At 38.3% G+C, this 21,948-nt stretch overlaps 2 protein-coding genes across 3 annotated transcripts; one reads left to right on the top strand and one right to left on the bottom strand.

Moving 5' to 3' along the window:
* Nucleotides 1-387: 387 nt before the first annotated feature.
* LOC103698985 (L-ascorbate oxidase-like) lies at nucleotides 388-10,670 on the top strand. The gene is made up of 5 exons (XM_039121742.1): nucleotides 388-721; nucleotides 1,215-1,307; nucleotides 1,405-1,617; nucleotides 1,967-2,140; nucleotides 9,600-10,670. Exons 1-5 carry the CDS (start codon nucleotides 434-436, stop codon nucleotides 10,551-10,553), a joined length of 1,722 nt encoding a protein of 573 aa, XP_038977670.1. The 5' UTR covers nucleotides 388-433; the 3' UTR covers nucleotides 10,554-10,670.
* LOC103699855 (MDIS1-interacting receptor like kinase 2-like) lies at nucleotides 10,608-21,211 on the bottom strand. Of its 2 annotated transcripts, XR_005509646.1 has the most exons (6): nucleotides 18,200-21,211; nucleotides 17,283-17,635; nucleotides 13,812-14,015; nucleotides 12,495-12,619; nucleotides 10,811-11,538; nucleotides 10,608-10,705 (listed from the first exon to the last, which is right to left on the bottom strand). XR_005509646.1 is itself a non-coding variant. In XM_039121741.1 (3 exons), the coding sequence occupies exons 1-3, from the start codon at nucleotides 21,090-21,092 to the stop codon at nucleotides 13,998-14,000; spliced, it is 3,264 nt and encodes a 1,087-aa protein (XP_038977669.1). In that variant the 5' UTR covers nucleotides 21,093-21,211; the 3' UTR covers nucleotides 13,443-13,997. The 2 variants fall into 2 exon arrangements, 1 of the variants encoding a protein (XP_038977669.1); XM_039121741.1 differs by lacking the exons at nucleotides 10,608-10,705; nucleotides 10,811-11,538; nucleotides 12,495-12,619 and having other exon boundaries at nucleotides 13,443-14,015.
* Nucleotides 21,212-21,948: the final 737 nt, after the last annotated feature.

Below are 21,948 nucleotides of genomic sequence, written 5' to 3'. Positions count from 1 at the left end.
TTCATTTTTGCGGTCTAGCTTCCCATTGTACCCCCCCAAAAAATAAGAGTGCTTGATGAAAAAAAACAAATGTCTTGCCTTTTGAGCGGTGGACCCGAGTAAACCATGTTTTTCCATGAAATCACCATCCATAAGAAATTTCTTTTTAGAAATTTGACAAGCATTCGTTAGAAATTTCTTTGTACCCCCCAACTACGACGTCTGTTCTTTCTATTTGACCAAGATTTTTTTTTTTTTAAGAGAATGAGAGAAAGACTGGGCCAAGGTCAATCCGTTTCATTAACAAAATGCTACTGACCAAAAGGTTATAAAAAACTAATATGGCTTCTTAGATTGCCACTTAGTAGTTCCAGATCCCCCTCGATAGATCCGCCAACTTTTGGGGTGACAGGAGCGCTTCTCGGAGCCGGAGGGAAGAGTTTCTTGGTCGAAGATGGACTTGTGGCCGGACGGCGTTGGGTTGGCAGCTAAGCTGCCGCTGTTGTTTTTCCTCATCATCTCTGCGACCACAGGCTCTGTTCGAGCTAAAATCCACTATCAAAAATGGGAGGTGGCATACCAGTTCAAGTCCCCAGATTGCTTCCAGAAGTTGGCAATCACCATCAATGGGAGAACACCTGGCCCAACCATCATTGCCGAGCAGGGAGACACTGTGGTCATCGATGTCAAGAATGCGTTGCTCACTGAGAACTTAGCCATTCACTGGCATGGGATTAGGCAGGTGCTGATACAAAACTTAGAAGCAAGTTTGCAAACTTATGGTATCAGACCTGTACTAACTTCTTGCCTTTATTTCATTTTGAATCATAGACAACATAAATATGTTTTCTTGCGAGAGACGACATAAATATGTTGGTCCCTTGTTCCCCTTTTGTTGGGAACAGGATTGGTGAAATCGCCCTGTGGGTGGGGCCAAATCTCTTCTCAACTTCACTCTCATACCTATATATCTTTGCTGTGTGTGTGTGTGTGTGTGTGTTATTAGATTTCCTAACTAACAATGGAAGCACCACATAGTCGAATTATCTGTATCAAATACTTTGAAAACAAGACCCGGACTTTTTAACTTTTTATTTCATTTCGAAATAGAAGCAATATAAAAGTTATTAGTTATTATTATTTCTTGATCTTCCTCCTACTCCTAGCCCTCTGAAGATAGGAATGGAAATTACCAACATTTCTATTGCTATAATAATCATTATTTTGTTTTATAGATTGGCACTCCATGGTTTGATGGCACAGAGGGTGTGACACAGTGTCCGGTTGTGCCAAGGGATACTTTTACTTACAGATTTGTTGTTGATCGAGTAAGTTTTGGGAGTTGAAACTAAATTCAATAGAAACTAAAATTCAGTACAAATGTTAAAAGGCAATTAACTCATCAGTCTTTCGCTGAAATCCCAGTCGGGCACGTACATGTACCATGCACACTATGAGATGCAAAGGTCTGCTGGACTCTACGGTCTTATTCGAGTTCTGCCCCCTGCTGGTGTGGTCGAGCCGTTCATCTACGACTATGACCGGAGCATCATCCTTAATGACTGGTGGCACCAGAACACCTATGAACAGGCTGTGGGCCTGAGCTCCAAAAACTTCACTTGGGTTGGAGAGCCTCAGGTATGGCAACTTCTGTGTCCCCCTCCCCCCTTCCCTTTTGGAGCAAAGAAATCCTAATTTTATAAGAAACTTTTACTTTCCATTGTGTTGGAAAAATGTTTCTAGAATTCAGAAAAAATCATGATACTGCTTCTAAGCGGATGCAATTGATTATTCATACTCACTCCCAGTAGAATTTTCAGACCATGGTTTTCAGCCTTCCTCCTGTACTAAGATTTCTATCTTTAACTTGTCTTTCCTAAAGGATTTTTTCCCCTCACTAAGAACTTTTCGTCCAACAGACGATGGAACAGTACTTTCTTAGAGCCCTCTGAAGGTTGCACTAAGTGGGGTCTTCTTAATCTTGCAGTCACTTTTGATCAATGGAAGGGGGAAATTCAACTGCTCCAACGCAGGAGGCGGGGTATGCAATGCAACCAATCCTGAGTGCTCGCCTTATGTGTTAACAGTTATCCCGGGCAAAACATACCGCCTTCGGATTGCAAGCATCACCTCTCTTTCGGCTCTAAATTTTGAAGTTGAGGTAATATCTGTTATATTTTCAAATATGAAAATACATCAAGATCTTGGATTATCATGTTAATCACAATTAACGCGGAATATAAAACTATAAAGACTTATCTGTATCCATTGTTTAAAATCTGTCCTTACTTTTAGAGAGAAGGATCACCCTAACAACGTTCCTCAAGAGTGTCTCACGATGATTAGAGGCACAAATTATGTTGTAGGTATGAACCCTAGAGTCTCTCATTTCTTTTATAGGTCTCCCACCATCAAGAAGACCAAAGGACTCTTTTAATAGGTTTTCTACCAGCAAGAAAACCAAAAGGCTCTTACGAGCAAGAAAACCAAAAGACTCTTTTAATAGGTTTTCTACCCATAAATACAATTGGACTAGTAATGACCCATAATCCTTTAATTGGGTATTATAGGGTGTGTGGGACACTTTAATAGAATATTAATTTATAATATTCTTACATTCTCCCACTTGACCCATACACCCATAAAACAAAATAAAACATTCTTTGTAATTTGAATTTTTTTTTTTTTATAAACGACTATTATGGGTTATGACATTAAAATCATACACGTGCACGCTTTTCATTAGAAAACCTTCCTAGTCCAATATACTTCATATGAGTTCCATTATATCAATGTCAAATTGGCTACCAATGCGAGTCATGGCGGTCATTTGTTATTCAATCAACAAAATTCCTTCCATGTACCACAACACTAGCAACTTCATTTAACATGATCTTTTATAGGGGTTTAAGACTACTATCATTATGCCTTGGGTTCATATTCATGTCTATTTCAGACATTTTTCTTGTCATCTTTCATCCACACAATTCAATGTACATATAAGTGGAAAACAAGAAAACAGAAACAATTATACTTGGATATCCATGTATGTCTTGAAGAAAACATTTAATACATTAATGAGCTCACTAACATGTTCAAAACATAGATAAATACATAAGACCCATACTGTCAACATGTTCTTTAAATTTCTTTCCTGTTAATCCTTTCGTCAAAGGATCAACAACCATAAGTGAAGTCTCAATGTGTTCTATGGACACTGTTTGTTTCTGTACTTCCTCCTTGACACTAAGGTATTTGAGCTCCATATGCTTCGCACCATTAGAATACTTGTCATTCTTGGAGAAAAAGACTGCAGAGGAATTATCACAATAAATTCTCAGCGGCTTGGCTATAGAGTCGACAACTCCAAGTCCTGAGATAAAGTTCCTCAGCCATAAACCATGCACTGTGGCTTCAAAGCACGCCACAAACTCAGCCTCCATTGTAGACGAAGCAGTAATAGTTTGCTTCATACTCTTCCAGAAAATAGCTCCACCTGCCATCAAAAACACATAACCAGAAGTGGATTTTCTGCTATCTGAGCAACCAGCAAAATCAGAGTCTAAGTATCCGATCACCTCTAGATTATCAGTTCTTCTAAAGGTGAGCAAATAATCCTTAGTTCCTTGCAAATAGCGCAGTACCCTCTTCGCAGCTTTCCAATGGGACATTCCTGGATTACTTTGGTAACGTCCAAGCATGCCAACTGCAAAACTGATATCTGGCCTCGTACAAGTTTGCGCATATATCAAGCTTCCCACAACAGATGCATACGGAATCTTTTCCATCTCCTTCCGCTCCCAATCAGTCTTTGGACATTGTGAGATGCTGAACTTATCACCTTTCGTTATCGGGGTATCTAAAGATGAACAATCTTTCATGCCAAATCTCTCAAGAATTCTTTCTATATAACTTTTCTGAGACAATCCCAACAATCCTCGTTTTCGGTCTCGAAAGATTTCGATTCCAATCACGAAAGATGCCTCACCCATGTCTTTCATTTCAAAATTCTTTGAGAGAAAACTCTTAGTTTCATACAGTAAACCCATATCACTACTGCCCAACAATATGTCATCAACATACAGGACTAGAAAAATAAACTTGCTCCCACTGACCTTTAGATATATACATCGATCAACGACGTTTTCCTTAAATCCAAAAGTAATAATGGTATTATGAAACTTTAGATACTATTGTCGAGAAGCTTGTTTAAGTCCATAGATTGACTTATTGAGCTTACAAACCAAGTGACCTTTACCCTCTTCAGAGAAGCCTTCCGGCTGCTCCATGTAGACCTCTTCATCCAAACTTCCATTCAAAAAGGCCGTTTTCACATCCATTTGGTGCAACTCCAAATCGAAATGAGCCACCAATGCCATAATGATTCTGAAAGAGTCCTTTTTAGATACTGGAGAAAAAGTCTCTTTATAATCAATGCCCTGTTTCTGAGTAAAACCTTTCGCCACAAGTCTGGCTTTATATTGTTGCACATTGCCTTTAGAGTCATGTTTTCTTTTGAAAACCCATTTACATCCGACTCTTTTGCATCCTTCAGGCAATTCAACAAGATCCCAGACTTTGTTTTGGGCCATGGATTTTAACTCTTCCTTTATGGCATCAATCCATTTATCAGAATCACTTCTTCCTTTAATTTGTGAAAACGTAACTGGATCATTACTTGTTCCAATGTCAAATTCATGTTCCTGGACATACATTACATAATCAGATAAAATAGCAGGTCTCCGTTCCCTCTGAGATCTGCGTAACATCATCTGTTCTGGTATCTCCATAGCTTGTTCATCAGTGGCATTCTCATTATGAGATGGATCATTATTTACTTGTTCCACAGTATCATTAGAATGATCATTAGGCGGAACAATAATGCTTTCTGAAAAAATGGGTATTGGAACATCAACCCGTACTTCCTCAATGATTACATCTCTCAATTCTTTACTCCCACTGACTTCACTAAGCTCAAGGAATTTGGCATTTCCAGTTTCTACTATTCTCGGACTATGGTTGGGACAATAAAACCTATACCCTTTGGATCTCTCTGGGTAACCAATAAAGTACCCGCTTATAGTTCTAGGATCCAATTTCTTTTCATGTGGACTGTAAATCCTTGCTTCAGCTGGACAACCCCAGACATGCATATGTCTCAAACTTGGTACCCTTCCAGTCCATAACTCAAAAGGAGTTTTTGAAACTGACTTACTAGGGACACGGTTTAAGATATACACAGCAGTCTTAAGAGCTTCACTCCACAATGACTTAGGTAAGGTAGAATTGCTTATCATACTCCTAACCATATCCAGTAATGTCCGATTACGCCTCTCAGCAACACCATTCTGCTGAGGCGTACCAGGCATAGTGTATTGTGCCACAATGCCACGTTGTTCAAGAAGTTTGGCGAATGGGCCAGGGTTACGACCCGATTCATCATATCTACCATAGTACTCACCACCTTGATCTGATCTTATGATTTTCACCTTTCTATCTAATTGCCTTTCAACCTCAGTGAGAAATATCTCAAGGACCGTAGCGGCTTGAGATTTTTCATGTAGCAAATAAATATATCCATACCGTGAAAAATCATCTATGAAGGTGATAAAATACTTTTCTCCCCCAAAACATTCTGTGGAGAAAGGTCCACATATATCTGTATGAATTATTTCAAGAAGCTCCCTACTCCTTGTGGCACTTTTCTTTGTATGTTTGGTTTGCTTTCCTTTAATGCAATCCACACACATACCGAGATCAGTAAAATCCAAAACCGGAAGAATCCCTTCCTTTACTAATCTCTGTAACCTTTCTTTGGAGATATGCCCCAACCTTTTATGCCACAAGTCATAAGACTTTTCATTAATCATGTTCCTTTTCATTCCAATACAAACTTCATGGTGTTGGGTGTAAACATTTTTAACAAAGGTATTATCAAGGCAAAGCTGATAAAGGCCATTAGAAAGGAAACCAGAACCAATAGGAATAACATTCTTAAACAAACTAAAACAACCATTCTGAAAGAAAAAAGAGTAGCCGTCAATGTCAAGTCTTGACAAGGAAATCAAATTACGCCTTACAGAAGGCACAAAAACAGTATCATGAAGGTCTAAACAATGACCGGTACTTAAAATTAAACGAAAAGTTCCAATGGCCAAAACTTCTGCCTTATTCTCATTTCCCATAAAGATGAAACGTTCAATTGGATTTGGTGTACGGCTTGTAAGGAATCCCTGCATTGTTAAGGAAACATGAACATTAGCACCCGAATCTAACCACCAAGTATTAGTAGGAATGCTTACAAGATTTGATTCGAAACATACACAAGCATAAAGCTTACCCTTCTTTTCGAACCAAGCCTTACGCTTTGGACACTCAGCTTTCATGTGTCCAGGCTTCCTACAGAAATGACATTTTGTATCCTTTCCTTGAACCTGATTGCCTTTAGCAGGTCCTTTTCCCTTTGGTGGTGCTTGTTTCTTTCCTTTCCCATAATGATGCTTTTTCTTTCCAGCTTCTTGAGTCACAAAATTACAGAAAAAGTCCCTTGTTGTTTTAATCTTATCTCCTCCTGAACCACCATACTAGCCAACTCATTCACATTCCATTTATCTTTGATAGAATTGTAGTGCATCTGGAATGGACCATACTGAGGTGGCAATGAGTTCAGGATGAATTGAACAATAAAAGACTCCTCTACTTTCATTCCTAGAGTTTCAAGTTTGGCAGCTATATTTGTCATCTCAAGGATATGCTCTTGCATTCCCTTAGCCCCATTATATTTCATTGTGGTAAGTCTAGCCATTAAGGTCCCCGCTAAAGACTTATCTGCTGAGCGAAATCTCTCCTCAACACTTGTCAAAAAGGTTTTGGCATCCTCTGTACTAGGGAGTGAGTGTTTGATGTTTCCAGCTATGGTCATTCTTAAAAACATGAGGCTCAACCTATTTGATCTCTCCCAGGCTATGAAATTGTCTTTCTCATCTTTGCTACTATTTTCAGTAAGAGCAGCTGGTTTTGGGGTCAAAAGGGATAAATCTAGATCAAGAACTCCTAAGGTGAATCTGACCCTCTCCATCTATTCTGAAAAGTTACTCCCATTCAGCATAGGGACAGATGATGCTTGTGAATGTAAAGAGACCGGTATACTTACTGCAAAGAATTTCAATTTAATCACATTAATGCTTTGAATTAGACACTCATAAATATAATAATCAGAATTTAAATCATAATGGATGAACTAGGGTATCATTAAAATCCAACCTTTGGGAGGATCCTAACATACAAGTGTTCCTTCCGGCATTTAAATTCTGTGGATGAACTAGTAGTATCATCAAAATTCCTCCTTTGGGTAGGAAATTTTCACATACAAATTGTTCCTTCCAACATTAAAAATTAGTGGATGAACTAATCGTATCATTAAGATCCAACCTTTGGGAGGATCCTAACATACAAGTGTTTCCTCCAATATTATCCATTCATAATTATGATGTCAAATATTTGCCATCTAAAATCAGGTAAGATTTTGTACCTTTGGGCAAACAAATTCTCACATGATTTTAGTACAAATAGATTACCTCAAACAATTCATGTCCAATCAATAAATAAAATTCATCAAGCAATAATGGAATTTTACATATAATGGACTAAGATACAAATTAATATATGCCCAACCATAATAAAATTCAATTAACAGTTAAGAATTTAACACATAATGGGCACAAGGTAATCTAGAGGTAATAAGAATAATTTTCAATTTTTTTTTTTATATGTCAGATGAAGTCAAATGCACTATTATTTAAATTACATAAACAGATATTATCATCTATCAAACCAGTTAGATGTCTTTATCATTGCTGATTAAACAAGAAACAAATTACCTTGAGGGCCTATAAACCAAGATCTAATTCTTTCATGTTTTGGGAGAAACACCATTACGTTCATGAATCAAGACATCACCTTGTTGAAAGATGGTATATTGCAATGAGTAATATAATTCCTTCTCATGAATAGATGCCTATAGTGTTTTTTTCACATGAACAATATGTTCCAAGAATATAGACAGACCCATGTTTTACACAACAGAAAAGAAAAACATAATAGAAAAACTAACAACTTGGTTATTAGCAGACCTGCATAGGAAGCTAATAACAGCAAGCTCATAAATCAGCATTCCCAGCTAAGTGTATCAAAATAGTGGGAGGAGTTACAAGGACGGCCACATACAGGTTTATCTTCATTTTCCTATTTACTCTCTAGAGGTGGGAGATGATAAAAAAATGGTGCTGATGTCCACAGGCTTTGCTCAGCCAGCACAAGCATTTGATGCATTCTAAGTGAGTGTTCATTTCTGTCAATATAACACTGTAGGCATAAGCAGTGGATTTGTCATTTATGCATAAAATACAATGTTCCAATTTCCAAGCCTGTTGGGTCAAATTTACATCAGGTCATGTAAAGATTCAAATTTAGTATACGGAAACCCTGCTTTTATAAGCCCAAAAACAATTCAGACCAAGCCAAACTGTATTAATAATAACAGGCACAACAACCATAGCAACTGTATCCACAAAGAAAATGTTGATGAGTCAATTTGACAAACACGTGGAAGGCATGCATATTTATATAGCTCTAGGACAAATTTTTGATAATAGGTTATAAAATTAAGTAGACAGAAATGAAGTACATAAATCCATCATAATCTCCAAACCTTATTTGATGGCAGATTCTTAATATCAGTGGAAAAACATAATAATCCACAACAATGGCTCTGATACCAAATGTTATATTTTCAAATATGAAAATACATCAAGATCTTGGATTATCATGTTAATCACAATCAACGCAGAATATAAAACTATAAAGACTTACCTGTATCCATTGTTTAAAATCTGTCCTTGCTTTTAGAGAGAAGGATCACCCTAACAACGTTCCTCAAGAGTGTCTCACGATGATTAGAGGCACAAATTATGTTGTAGGTATGAACCCTAGAGTCTCTCATTTCTTTTATAGGTCTCCCACCATCAAGAAGACCAAAGGACTCTTTTAATAGGTTTTCTACCAGCAAGAAAACCAAAAGGCTCTTACGAGCAAGAAAACCAAAAGACTCTTTTAATAGGTTTTCTACCCATAAATACAATTGGACTAGTAATGACCCATAATCCTTTAATTGGGTATTATAGGGTGTGTGGGACACTTTAATAGAATATTAATTTATAATATTCTTACAATATCATCAACACTTTTCTTTAAAAAAAAACCCTTAATTCCAATTATATTATTTGAACATAAATATGGAAGCGCTATAAGCTAACTTTTTCCTACTTTGTCAGCATCTGATAAGAAACAATATGCAAATTTATGAACTTGGTAAACAATAGAATGCATGATTTATTGAGAAAATAGTGAATTGTTTCGCTACCATGAAATGGTCAGAGGGATCATTAGTGAAAGAAAAACTTATGTTTTGTCATAAGATTTTGTAGCACAAACAGTGTTGAACTCTGTTATATTGAAGTTGTATGACTAGGTCGAAAAAATTCAAGCATGATGTCACCAGGAGCACTTATAGTAGACTTAACCCTTAACTAATGCTAATATTGCCGTTATGATTATGCCAGGGACACAATTTGACGGTTATCGCAGCAGATGGTCACTATGTGAAGCCCTTTATGGTGAAGAACCTGAACATCTACTCGGGTGAGACCTATTCAGTGCTTTTGAAGGCTGAACAAGACCCCTCTCGCAACTATTGGGCTGTTGTCAATGTGGTTAGCCGAAATTCGACCACTCCCACTGGCACTGCCATCCTCAATTACTACCCAAACCACCCTAGAAGGCTCCCTCCGACCGTCCTGCCAACCGGTCCCCTTTGGAATGACACCATGTACAGATTCAATCAAAGTATCGCCACCCGATCGCATCCTGATTACATCCGGCCTCCTCCGACGACTTCCGACCGCATGATCATATTGCTGAACACCCAAAATTGCATCGATGGCTATGTTAAGTGGGCTGTGAATAATGTATCGTTGAATTTACCCCAGATACCATACCTCATCACCCTCAAGGAGAGGATGCTTCATGCCTTCGATCAAAAACCAGCGCCAGAGACTTATGACTACAAGAATTATGATATTTATGATGTCCAGAAGAATCGAAATGCAACAGCAAGCACTTCGATCCATCGGTTGGTATTCAATTCGACGATAGATGTGATCTTACAAAATGCAAACACGATGAAGAGGAACAACAGTGAGACACACCCATGGCATCTACATGGGCATGCCTTCTGGGTGTTGGGCTATGGAATGGGGAAGTTTGATCCGGAGACTGATCCAAAGAGGTACAATTTGGTGGACCCAATTATGAAGAACACAGTGGCAGTGCACCCCTATGGGTGGACGGCTTTGAGGTTCCGAGCCGATAACCCTGGTGTGTGGGCTTTCCACTGTCACATTGAGCCGCATTTCTTCATGGGCATGGGGGTTGTGTTTGAAGAGGGTGTGGACAAGCTTGGGAAGCTACCCGTGGCCATCATGGGCTGTGGTGAATCCAAACATATAAAGCCTTAAGGGGTTTGTTGTCGCCGAATTCGGACCAAAATCGGAGTTCAGCTCGGACAACCCTAAAGTCGGCCGGAGATAAGCTGACCAGATTGGTGGTGGCGTCGGGCGTCGGTCTCCTTCATGGATGGCTTGCAAAAAGTTTACTTGCCGGAGAGTTTCTAGCGGAGGACCCACCAATACCTAAGTTAGAATAGATAGGCAATAGAGTAGAAGAAAGAAGATTTCAGGAGAGTGTAGTGCTCTGTGTGAAATGAATATCTTACCTGAGGTCCCACAGGTCCCCCTTTATATAGGCGAGCCGGATTTGTCGTTATCTGAACTAACGTGGCATGCACTGATAGCCAAGTAACGACAGGTGGTACAGCTATAGTGTGGAATCAGTTTGTGTGGTCAGCATGTAGCACTGATCGGGTGCAGATTATGGTGTTGCCACGACGGCAGGCTGCGAGGGCTGTCGGTTGTTAGCATTGTCAGTCATTGTTGACACATATTGATGGGCTCCTCGATCGGGGCCAAAGTCGCTCACCTCGGATGGTCGGATCCTCGGCTAGGGCCGAAGTCATTCACCTCGGGTGGTTGGCTCCTCGGCCAGTCCAAAATCAGCTAAGGTTGGCTCCTTGGCCAGTCCAAAATCATAAGTTGAATCCCAAGCTAAATACGATAAAAATAATATCATTCAGCATCTTGTTAACACAAAAATGTATACATGGCTGTAAGCATGACAAACCTATAGGAGATCAAATGTCAGTGACAACCTACCTACAGATCATCCTTTTCTAAGCTAACTATACTGTGTAGCATGTATCTGTGGGCCTGCAAACTTATGCATATTGGACAGATGTATCTTATGTGGGTTCAGCATTTGACATATTGCAACAAGATGCTTCCTGTTCCTGCACCCACCACCGCTTTTGTTCCCATTCTATGCAACAAATTTTCAGGACTTCACAGTTGGTGGAGGCAGTTGACAGAAAATTAAGATATTCAAATTCTGCCATGGTAGAAAAAAGAAAAGGAAATAAAGGACCAAGATAAGTTAATTTTCACAAGAGGGGGGAGACGAAAACATAAAATTAAATTATCTAGGATTCCAGGAAGCGACTTGTCAATAATATACATAAAAGGCATGTAACTATAATAGAACATCTTTTGGAAAAGTGACAACTTATCATTAATTGTGATTAAAACTATTTTCTTTAATCACTTCTTGATGTATGATTTTGATAGAATTCAAATTCTACATTAGCAATTTCGATGGAAAATTCGGTAAGTGTGAAAATTTGAAGAAGACAGATAAAATATATAAATGCAACTATCATAAAATAAGATTATAACTGCAATTTCAAATTCAAATTACACATGGATGCATGCAGAAAATGTATTTTGCTTTATTAGAATTTACACAAATAAGAAGCGCATGGAAGAATTACAAAATTACCCTGCACCTACGTGAGCAACCTCACCTGCAAAAAGAAAAAGGTAAAATAGTTGTTGTCTCCTGTCCCTTTTTCCCCTAGAAGATTGTTTTGGTTCTTTTTTTCCTAGCTTCATGGTGGATAGAGAAATAAAACCCATACACACACGCATCTTATTAATTTACACATGTTGTATTCTCAGTAAATTAGATTCTTAATGTCAAAAGGTGGAAGGACAAACAAAAAATTTGAAATCTTTGGTAAAGTTTATACATTAGCAGCTCTGCATAAAATCCAACAACTTAGCATCATTCTGACATTATGATTTGTGATGCAAAAAAAAAAAAAAGACGTACACACTGTTTTGTCGTGGAAGAAATTGGCATAATGATAATACAGTTTTGTAGATTAAATAAGAACAGGAAAAAAACCTCCATGATCTAGAGAAACTACATAAACTGTTTCAGTTAAATTAAATGATACAATTACATTCAGTAACATAAATATCATGCTCGATGACTTCTCAGCATACCATATAATTCGATGAAACGTGAAGGGATGATGAATGGAGCCATCACTGACAATAGATATATAGCAACCTTTAAACCCCAACATCTAGAATGCCATGAGTTGCGAGCTTCTTGCAGCTTCTCAGCTCTAAGTGTAGTGACAAACATAAATGAGAAAAATATCCAAGAATATTTGTCAAGGTTCCTAATAGATTAACTTTTCAGAAGTTTATACCCGCTGAACCATTTCTTCCACAAAATGCAAGTGCGGAATTACAGCCATGAAGGACTTTATTTGAAACAATTAGTATGTCATATTCTTAAAATAATGATAATGCATAGCTATATACAAGACTTTAGCTAAAAAAAAACTGGAGGCTCAATGAATTGTCTTTATTGAAGGATATGAAGCACCCTAAGCTTATACGAAGCATGCCTGCAGCATGAAAACATTCATCATCATCAATTCCACATACTGTATATCTGGAAAGATAATTCCACATGATTTACATGATAATAAGCTTGCAAATCGTATGGCACATCTCCTGCTCGAAGTTTCTATTTATGATCCACCATGCGGTTAGGAAGGGAAGAAGTTTGTTAATGTAAATATATCGGATTAATGCCCAATGTGAGATAAGAAGCCTAAAAATTAGAAGTGCTACTCTTCCCAGATTGATTGAACTAACTGTTTTTTAATAAAATAAGGAAATGGATTATAGCAGATTACAACTACTAAGATACTCTTTTCCCAAAACAAAAGAAAGGTATTTAATATGCTAGTGTAAATATATCGGGTTGCTTCCCAATGTGAGATAAGCAACCTAAAAATTAAAAATGTTATTCTTCCAAGATTAATTAAGCTAACTATTTCTTAGTAAAATAAAGAAATGGATTATAGCAGATTACAATTACAAAGATACTCTTTTCTCAAAGGAAACTTAGAAAGGTATTAAATTTACCCATGATATATCTGTAAAAACATGCATTATTCATTTTCCTTTCAAAACAAAATTATTTATTCATTGAACTAGTACTGTTGTGATAATTAAAGATGGTTCAAGAGAAGAAAATTTTAATATCAAGGAAGTTTTGCGTACATTATAATTTGGTTATGGATAAGAAAGAATTGCAAAGGATTTATCCATTCCATATGCAAAGTTCAGAACTATTAGTCAATAAGTAGCAGATCTGAGTATAAAGATCACAGCTTAAGAGTAATTTTCATATTAGTTTTGAAGTGCATATCCAAATTATTAACTAAAGCACGAACTTATATAATATAGTTGTCAAATGCTCGATATGAAGAGGCATACATGATGGACCGGATAGTGACCTACAATGAAGAATATGCAGAAATTTGTTCCCGTAGCCACAAACAAACCAGGCCAATAAATTTGTTCCCGTATCAAGCAGGCAAAGACTGTTTTCTTTTGACGGAATATATTGCACTTTCTTGTTTTGCAAATATCGATTGCTCCCAACTCTGTATTTCCTCACTCCTGCCACCTTCTACCAGAATATTTTCAACTGGCTTCCTCATTCTGAAAACAAACAACGCAAAAGATTAATGATATTTAATATTGGAATTTTTTTCCAATTATCTAAGATAATCTAGTCTATTTGGGTTGGGGTCATGAAAGGAATAGAACATGGATAATAAATAAGGGGGATTCAGTGACAAGATGTGGCCACTGGATTATGCCTTCATAGAAGTGTCACAAACCACCGTTCCACCAAATACCCATCCCTGTTTTTGATAACTAAGGGGAATTCAGTGTCAAGATGATTCAGACTCCACCAAACGCCCATCCCTGTTTTTGATAACTAGAGTCGTTGATTAGGGGCCCTAATTTAAACTTGGACAAAATAAAAATTAGGTCCGTGATATATTGAATAATTCCTAACAAATTTCAAGATCAATTCAGTGGGTAGGGTGACTAATTTTGTGCAAGTGACAAGCTGAGGTGTTGCTTGGACTTTGCTCACAAATAGTCAAGAGAGAAACCAAAAGCCTCAATTCTCATCAAACATAGAATCAAAAATCCCAACGAGCAGCATATTTATTCAATTATTCCAGAAAAACAACGTATTTGTAAAACAGAAAACATAAAAATGGAGAAAAAACATGTAACTTTCTCAATTGAAAACCAAAAGAATTAAAAATGGTCATAAAAAGAAGAAATCAGCGATACCAAAACCGCAGCGGATCTTCTTCAACTCTTCCTCTCCCTCCCTTTCAATCCCTTCAAATAACAGCCTTGGTCGAAGGTAGGGGTGGTAAAATATGGCCCGACCCGCCAACCCGACCCGTGTTCGACCCGCCATAAACAGATTTGGGTTTGGCCTAAACAGGTTCGGGTCGTAAACAGGTCGACCCGTTTAACCTGTTTATTAATTGGGTCGGATACGGGTTTTAGATGTCTGACCCGTTTAAACCGTTTAACCCGTTTAACTGTTGGGCAGGTTAAACAGGTTAAACGGGTTAAACAGGTTAAACGGGTTAAACAGGTTAAACAGGTCTAAACAGGTTAAACGGGTCTAAACAGGTCTAAACAGGTTGGGTTGGGCAGGTTAAACAGGTTGGGTTGGACAGATTAAACAGGTCTAAACAGGTTAAACGGGTCAGGTTGGGCAAACAGGTTAAACAAGTCGGGTCGGGTTGGGTAAACAGGTTACCTGTTTATTAAACAGGTTAAACGGGTCGGGTCGGGTTACCTGTTTAATAAACAGGTCAGGTTCAGGTTTGCAATTCCTGACCCGTTTAATAAACAGGTCGGGTTCAGATTTATAGTTTTCTGACCCGACCTGTATTTGACCCGACCTGTTTATGCCTGACCCGACCCGATTGCCACCCCTAGTCGAAGGTGGGCCCCCAACATCCTTCGGCAAAATTACCAGATGACCAAGAAACCCACTGGATATCAAAACAATCTGAACCGTTCTTGAGATCTGGCGGACCATAAAGTGTCAGCCATCAGATCGGGGCAATATAAGCGACCGACCAATCGAACAGTTGTGATTTGATTAATAGGGACGGAGAGGGAGAGGTGCAGCCGTGTAGGTGGGCCCACCCAAGACTAGTCGGGCTGTCTTCTAATCCTTTCGTTTTGCATTCTTTAGTCGATTGTTAGTGGCTGGCGGTGGCACGGGAGATGGATTTGAAAAGGTTGATGAGCTTTGGTGACTTGTTTGTGAATGTTTGCATGCAAGGCAGTTTGATTTCAAAACCTTTTTCTTGTTAGAGTAGCATGTAGCTAAAGAAGATTTGAAACTTTGAGATGGGTATGTCGTGAGGGGGCCATTAAAAGATGTTATTAGGTTGAGCACCTGATATTACCAGGGAATTTAGGGGCTTAGATTAACTTGGACTTGCAAGTTAGGGTAGGAGACATTATATCAATGTCTGGTGTGTTGAGCCTTGAGGGAATCCTATAAAGCTGCAATACTTGGATTGTGTTTTTACTAGTATTCTTTCTAATTTTAATACAACTTGAGTATTAATATTGGTGCATTGTAATTTTATTAACTATGATTTCTACAAAAGTTTTTGTGCAATTACTTGAGTATAATACAACATTCTTTCTACACTGCCCTTTTTTTCGTTTTATTTTTCATTAAGGAAATATGGTAGGAGCGCCACCTTCTAAACAATGGTTGGCTTTTCTTTGGTCGAGGGCTAACTTGGATGGTTGGGGAGAAGAAATATAAATGAGTCAAGTAGTAGTAAACTAGTTAACTGCTTAGGTTTGTACACACACGCACATATATAAATATACCTATCCATCTTTCCATCCATCCATCTACCTAGCTATATATATAGAAATCCAAACTTGGCTTGTTTGTTTAATTGACCAATATGTTATTAGTTTGAACCCAAACTTTTATTTAGTTTTGCAAGCTCAATTTTCTTTTTTAGCAAATTTTCAAGCTCAGATTGTTAAACTCTTTTTTCTTTCAACAAAAAAGTTTATCTATCAATTCATTAGCAAATATCGAGGCTTTTCCATTACTATGGTCACGTATGACGATATACTTGAATCTCAAACTTCAAATCCTACATTACAAATATCATTATATTTTTGAGCAAATTAATGAAACCTATTATATTATTTTATTGATAAATAAAATGAAGTGCAAATTGAACTGAGGAGACGAAGTGATGTCCAAGTCCAAGAACTGTACAATCTAATACCGGTCTAATAAATAAATCTAATCCAGTATAATTCTAGTTTAAATAGAGCATCGAGACAACAACTAGCCCAATCTAAATGGCCCACTGCATTTTTTTCCCCCCGAAATTCCTGACAAAAACATGTCAGTTCTCATATTTTCTTGGTAAATGTGAGTGCCTGCTTACAAGTATATCGCTCCATGGGAAACACAAATCCTATGGTTGGCAGGTGTCTATTATGCCAGATTGACAAGATATTATTACTTACACTGCATGCACCATGGCGCGCAGGCAGCCAATCGCAGCCGTTGATTTTTATGGGCTTTATTCCTTGAATACACCTATCATCATAGTAACTAGCGACTGTGACTGGCTGCAAGCATGGCCATATTACGCAATAATTTTTCCGGATTGACCAGCTCAATAAAATGCTCGAGTATAAATTAATTGTTTTGACAACTCAGTCAAGATAACTTTACAATTTCCAATAATAAAAGCATGAAGGGATCTATCCGTTGGTTGATATGAATCTACTGCATAAAGAATCAAGTTCTGCTAACTCTCGTGAATGAAAAAAGGAGATAAACTATATATTAAATGATGCCTTTTTTGGCAAAATATCTATTTTCTATCATACCTTGACATGGATTAGGTGATATAACTTAATCATGTCCAAAGGTTGAGAGTTTGGTCGTGCCCCGATGGTAGATAGCTGTTGAGATACATTTCGCATCGTCGGACGAGAATGCGGGTTGTTATCTAAACACTGAAATGCTGTCATAACTATTGCAACTAACTCATTTGCAGCTTGAGTTGTCAGAGGTGGTAGTCGCGGGTCTAATATATCTTTCAGAGAGGTGTTTTCACTGATCGGAGAAGATAAAGTAGAGATGAGATCTCCTGGATGCTTTCCCATTACAATCTCAAGTGCAACTACTCCAAAACTATATACATCACATTTCTCAGTAACCCTCATTGTGTATGCAAGCTCTGCAACAGACAAGAAAAAATATGTAATCAAATTTTTATTGTCAACCACTTCTAATAGAGCTAGTTTTATCGATTTAATTAGCTCTAGAGTCCACTTGTAACTGCAACACAAGGTATCTGATTTAATACAAAAAGTTCAAAGCATTCTCAATTGTGTCAGTCCCACACAAAAGCAACTCAGCATGTAATCAATAGTTTACTACGTATTACATAGTCTAGTACAAATTATAGCTTTGAAAATGTAATAGTATTAAAGTTAAACAAACATATCTTCATATCAACTTGGTCACATGAATGTCATGGAGAATAACATGTAATTAGCTAATCCTAAAAAGACCGAGAAAGAAACAATAACTCTTTTTGAGGAAAAATATTGTGTTTCTTTGACGAGCATGGAAGTGTGTAATGCATTGATAAGTTACCATGGTCATAGATATGTTACCTTTTTTTATATAGAAATAAACCTAAAGATGCTCTTAACATATCTCGAACAATGTATTAAAAAATATAAACAAATTTGTATCTCCATTGTTCTTACATTACAAAAATAGAATTGCAGCATACCTGGGGCCAAATATCCTCGTGTGCCTGCAAGGATACTCCAGTTTGATGAATCAGGCTGTAGAAGTCTAGCAATACCGAAGTCCGAAATACAAGCCTTGTATTCTGAATCAAGTAGAATATTATTGCTTGTTATGTCTCGGTGCACTAATGGCGGAGCACAATCATGGTGCATGTATGATAGAGCATGAGCAATATGTTTTACAGCATCCACTCTCTTAGACCAATCCAATTCAGCGGCACCTTCACTTCGGAGAATATTTGCCAAGCTTCCTCTCTCCATGTATTCACAAACAAGAAATTTATGTCGACCATTGGAGCAAAAACCATAAAGCTTCACAATATTCCGATGTTGGATCTGGGTCAGTGCCCGTATTTCATTCCAAAAAGTTTGCTTGCTTGGCGAGTCTTCAATTTCTAATGGATGAAATTTCTTCACAGCTACCAACTTGCCGCGCAATAATGCTTTGTAAACATTAGAAAATGCTCCAGTGCCAATGCAGTACTTGGCATCAAAATTCTCTGTTGCTTGAATGATGCCATTGTATGCATTTTCTCCATTGAAGTTCCAAATAGAGAATCCACCTTCTTCAATACTTGCATCATTTCTCGTACATTTCTTCCACAGAATTAGCAAAGCAAATACAACAAATAGAAATAAGAAACTAGGAACAGTAATTAACAAGAGAAGTTTGTGGTGCTTATTTGAATCATCTTTGCTGGTTGTATGGGAGCCACATGAAGGCAAACCTTTCACTGCACCACACAAGCCCTTGTTGTGGGCGAACCACTCCACTGGAGCATTCTGAAAAATTCTGCTGTTTTGCAGTGGGCCTTCTAATTCATTGTATGATAAGTCTACAGATAACAAACTTATCATATCACTCAAAGAAGGTGGAACATGACCGGTCAGCTCATTGTGTGATAGATTCAGAACTTCTAGCTTATCCAGTTTGCCAAATTGTGATGGTATCTCTCCAGTAAATGAGTTGTGGCTTAGATCTAGGAAGACTTGTAGGTTTACTAGATTTCCAATTTGAAAGGGAATGCTTCCATTAAAAAGATTGTTTCCAAGCTTCAGCGAATAAAGTTTCATGCAGTTACCTAATTGTTCTGGTACCCTTCCTCTTAGTTGATTTGCTGACAGATCAAGAATCTCCAAATTAGATAGTTCTCCGAATTCTGGATATACCTCCCCAACAAGTTGGTTATTGCTCAAAGTCAAGTTATATAGATTAGTTAACTTGCTCAGATCCTTTGGAATCTCTCCTGATAGATAGTTCGAAGAAAGGTCAAGTTTTTGTAGTCGAGTCAACTTTCCGAGTTCTTCTGGTATGCTTCCTGTAACCTTGTTGCTGGAGATTTTTAAGAGCGACAAATTATGACATCCTCCCCAGTTTGGTGAGAGCTTACCAGACAGATTGTTGAAGCTTAAATCAAAGTACGAGAGATGTGGATACACTCCAAGATTTTCAGATATATCCCCAGATAGTTGGTTCTGCTTGAGTCCGACTCCGACTAGGCTTGTGCAGTTTTTCAAGCTTTTGGGAATCGGACCTTCAAAATAGTTGTTGCTCAAAGAAAGAATATATAGAACTCCTCCTTTGCATATGTCATGGGGTAAATGGCCAGAAAAACTGTTGTACCCCAATTGGAGAACTTTCAAATTTGTAATATTATTAAATTCCTGAGGCAAAGAACCAGATAGTTGATTGTTGAATAAGCGCAAATCAGTAAGGTTGGTTAAGCTTCCAAGAGATGGAGGGATTGAGCCAGAGATTTGATTTTCATGGAGGGACAAGATTTCAAGCTTGGTTAAATTTCCGATACTAGCAGGGATTGAACCATCTAAAAGGTTGACATATATTTTCAAATCTCTCAAGCTTACCAGATCTTGTATTTCATGAGGAATTGATCCAGAGATCTGATTTTTAAAGAGGTTCAAGGTTTCAAGCTTGGTTAAATTTCTGATACTAGTAGGGATGGAACCTGTTAAATTGTTTGTTGAGAGTTCTAGCATAGTTAACTCCACTAGATTTCCTATTTCAGAAGGAATGGAGCCAGAGAGATGATTATTCCAAAGATTGAACCAGTTAAGCTTGGTCCAGTTTCCTAAGCTAAGAGGGATGAAACCTGTCAGACTGTTATTGCTCATCTCTAAATAAACTAGGTTTACGAGATTCCCTAATTCGGGAGGGATGGAGCCAGATATCCCGTTGGTGGAGCAATCCAATACTTGAAGCCGGGTTAAATTTCCCAAAGTGAGAGGGATGGAACCTGTTATATGGTTGGTGTAGATTTTCAACTCCAAGAGATTCCCAAGCCTTCCTAACTCCTTAGGGATGGTACCTGAAAGGTTATTCTGGTGTAGGTATAAGAAGTTAAGCCCTGTCATATTACTTAGCCAAGGAGGGATGGAACCACTTATCTGATTCTCGCTAAGATTGAAAGAGTTGAGCTTTGTCAGAGAAATGATCTGTAGTGGAATTATCCCTGCAAAGTTATTAGTGCAAAGATCAAGAGAGGTGAGCTTCGAAAGAGCAGATATGGTGGGAGGAATGCTTCCATAGAGCTCATTGAACGTGAGGTTGAGACTGGTAAGTGATGACAGGGCGGAGAAGTTGAAAGCATTTAGCGTTCCTGCCAGACCCATATGGGCCAGATTCACCTCCCTGATCACATATCGGCCTCGACGTGTGATGTTGCATGCGATTCCAGTCCAGTTGCATGGACTTGTGTCGAGGTTCCAAGATTCAAGTGATCCTTGGCTCTGGAGGCTGGCTTTCCACTGGAGGAGGGCCCTCCCTTGGGATGCAAGTGAAGCTGATGCCAAGGCAAGAAGAAATGAAAGGATTAGAAATAGAAGAAGGGTGGAGAAGAATTTTGGAGATGACATAGCCAAGGTTCTAATAGGCCCAAGGTGTTTTAAGGTTATTGTGGTTGTTGAGAGAGAGTTCGAGGCCTTTTATAGCCACCATCTAGTTGCATATTCCTTTGCATGTCTACCGTAAGGGGTGGGTGATAGAAATTTTGCGATGCTTTGAATGTTTCAAGCTGAACGAGGGTTGGGAGATAGTGATTTTACCCAAACCCTACAAACTGGTCTGGACTTTGCTAACATGTCATGCTCTATTTTAGCCAACGGGTGACTGGCTTGTTTTTGTTTTTGTTGGGCACTATGTTGCCATCCATCTACAGTTCTATCTCTTCCTCAACAAAAAGTCTTCGGCTATATCTCTCGAGTCTGGCCTCTACCGTCCGCTAGTGCTATGGGCTTCAACTTATCCTTCAATGGTTGCTGTCAGTTTATAACTATCTTCCGTGATTAGAGTGGCGCACTGCCACATGGTGCACGTAGTGTGGAATATAATTTCTTCCATTGCAGTCTCTATCCCATTTGAGAAATAGATGCATCACTGCTACGAATAGGTCCAAAGGCCCTCCTGAAAAGATAATGAATTAATGAAAAATCATCTTTAACTAGGGAAGACTATATCTCTCTGTTCTCTTTTTCCTCCTCCGTTCCTACTATAAATCCCCTACGACTTAGTATCGAAGGGCTCGGTCGGAGCCAATTCGCTGAGCTCTTATCCTTATTTGTTATCTCGCAGATCCTCGGAAGCGGTCCATCACGATGTTCCAGGATAGACGGTAATAGCCATCTAGACTGCTCTTGGGTAAGCAGCTCAATGGCATCTATAGTCTTGCATACCAACAGGTCAAAGAAAGAGGTTGAATGGGAATAATATCGG

Source organism: Phoenix dactylifera, unplaced genomic scaffold (assembly GCF_009389715.1).
Source record: "Phoenix dactylifera cultivar Barhee BC4 unplaced genomic scaffold, palm_55x_up_171113_PBpolish2nd_filt_p 001202F, whole genome shotgun sequence".
In the NCBI taxonomy this organism is placed as follows: Eukaryota; Viridiplantae; Streptophyta; class Magnoliopsida; order Arecales; family Arecaceae; genus Phoenix; species Phoenix dactylifera.
This window is presented reverse-complemented; position numbering and strand designations above follow the sequence as displayed.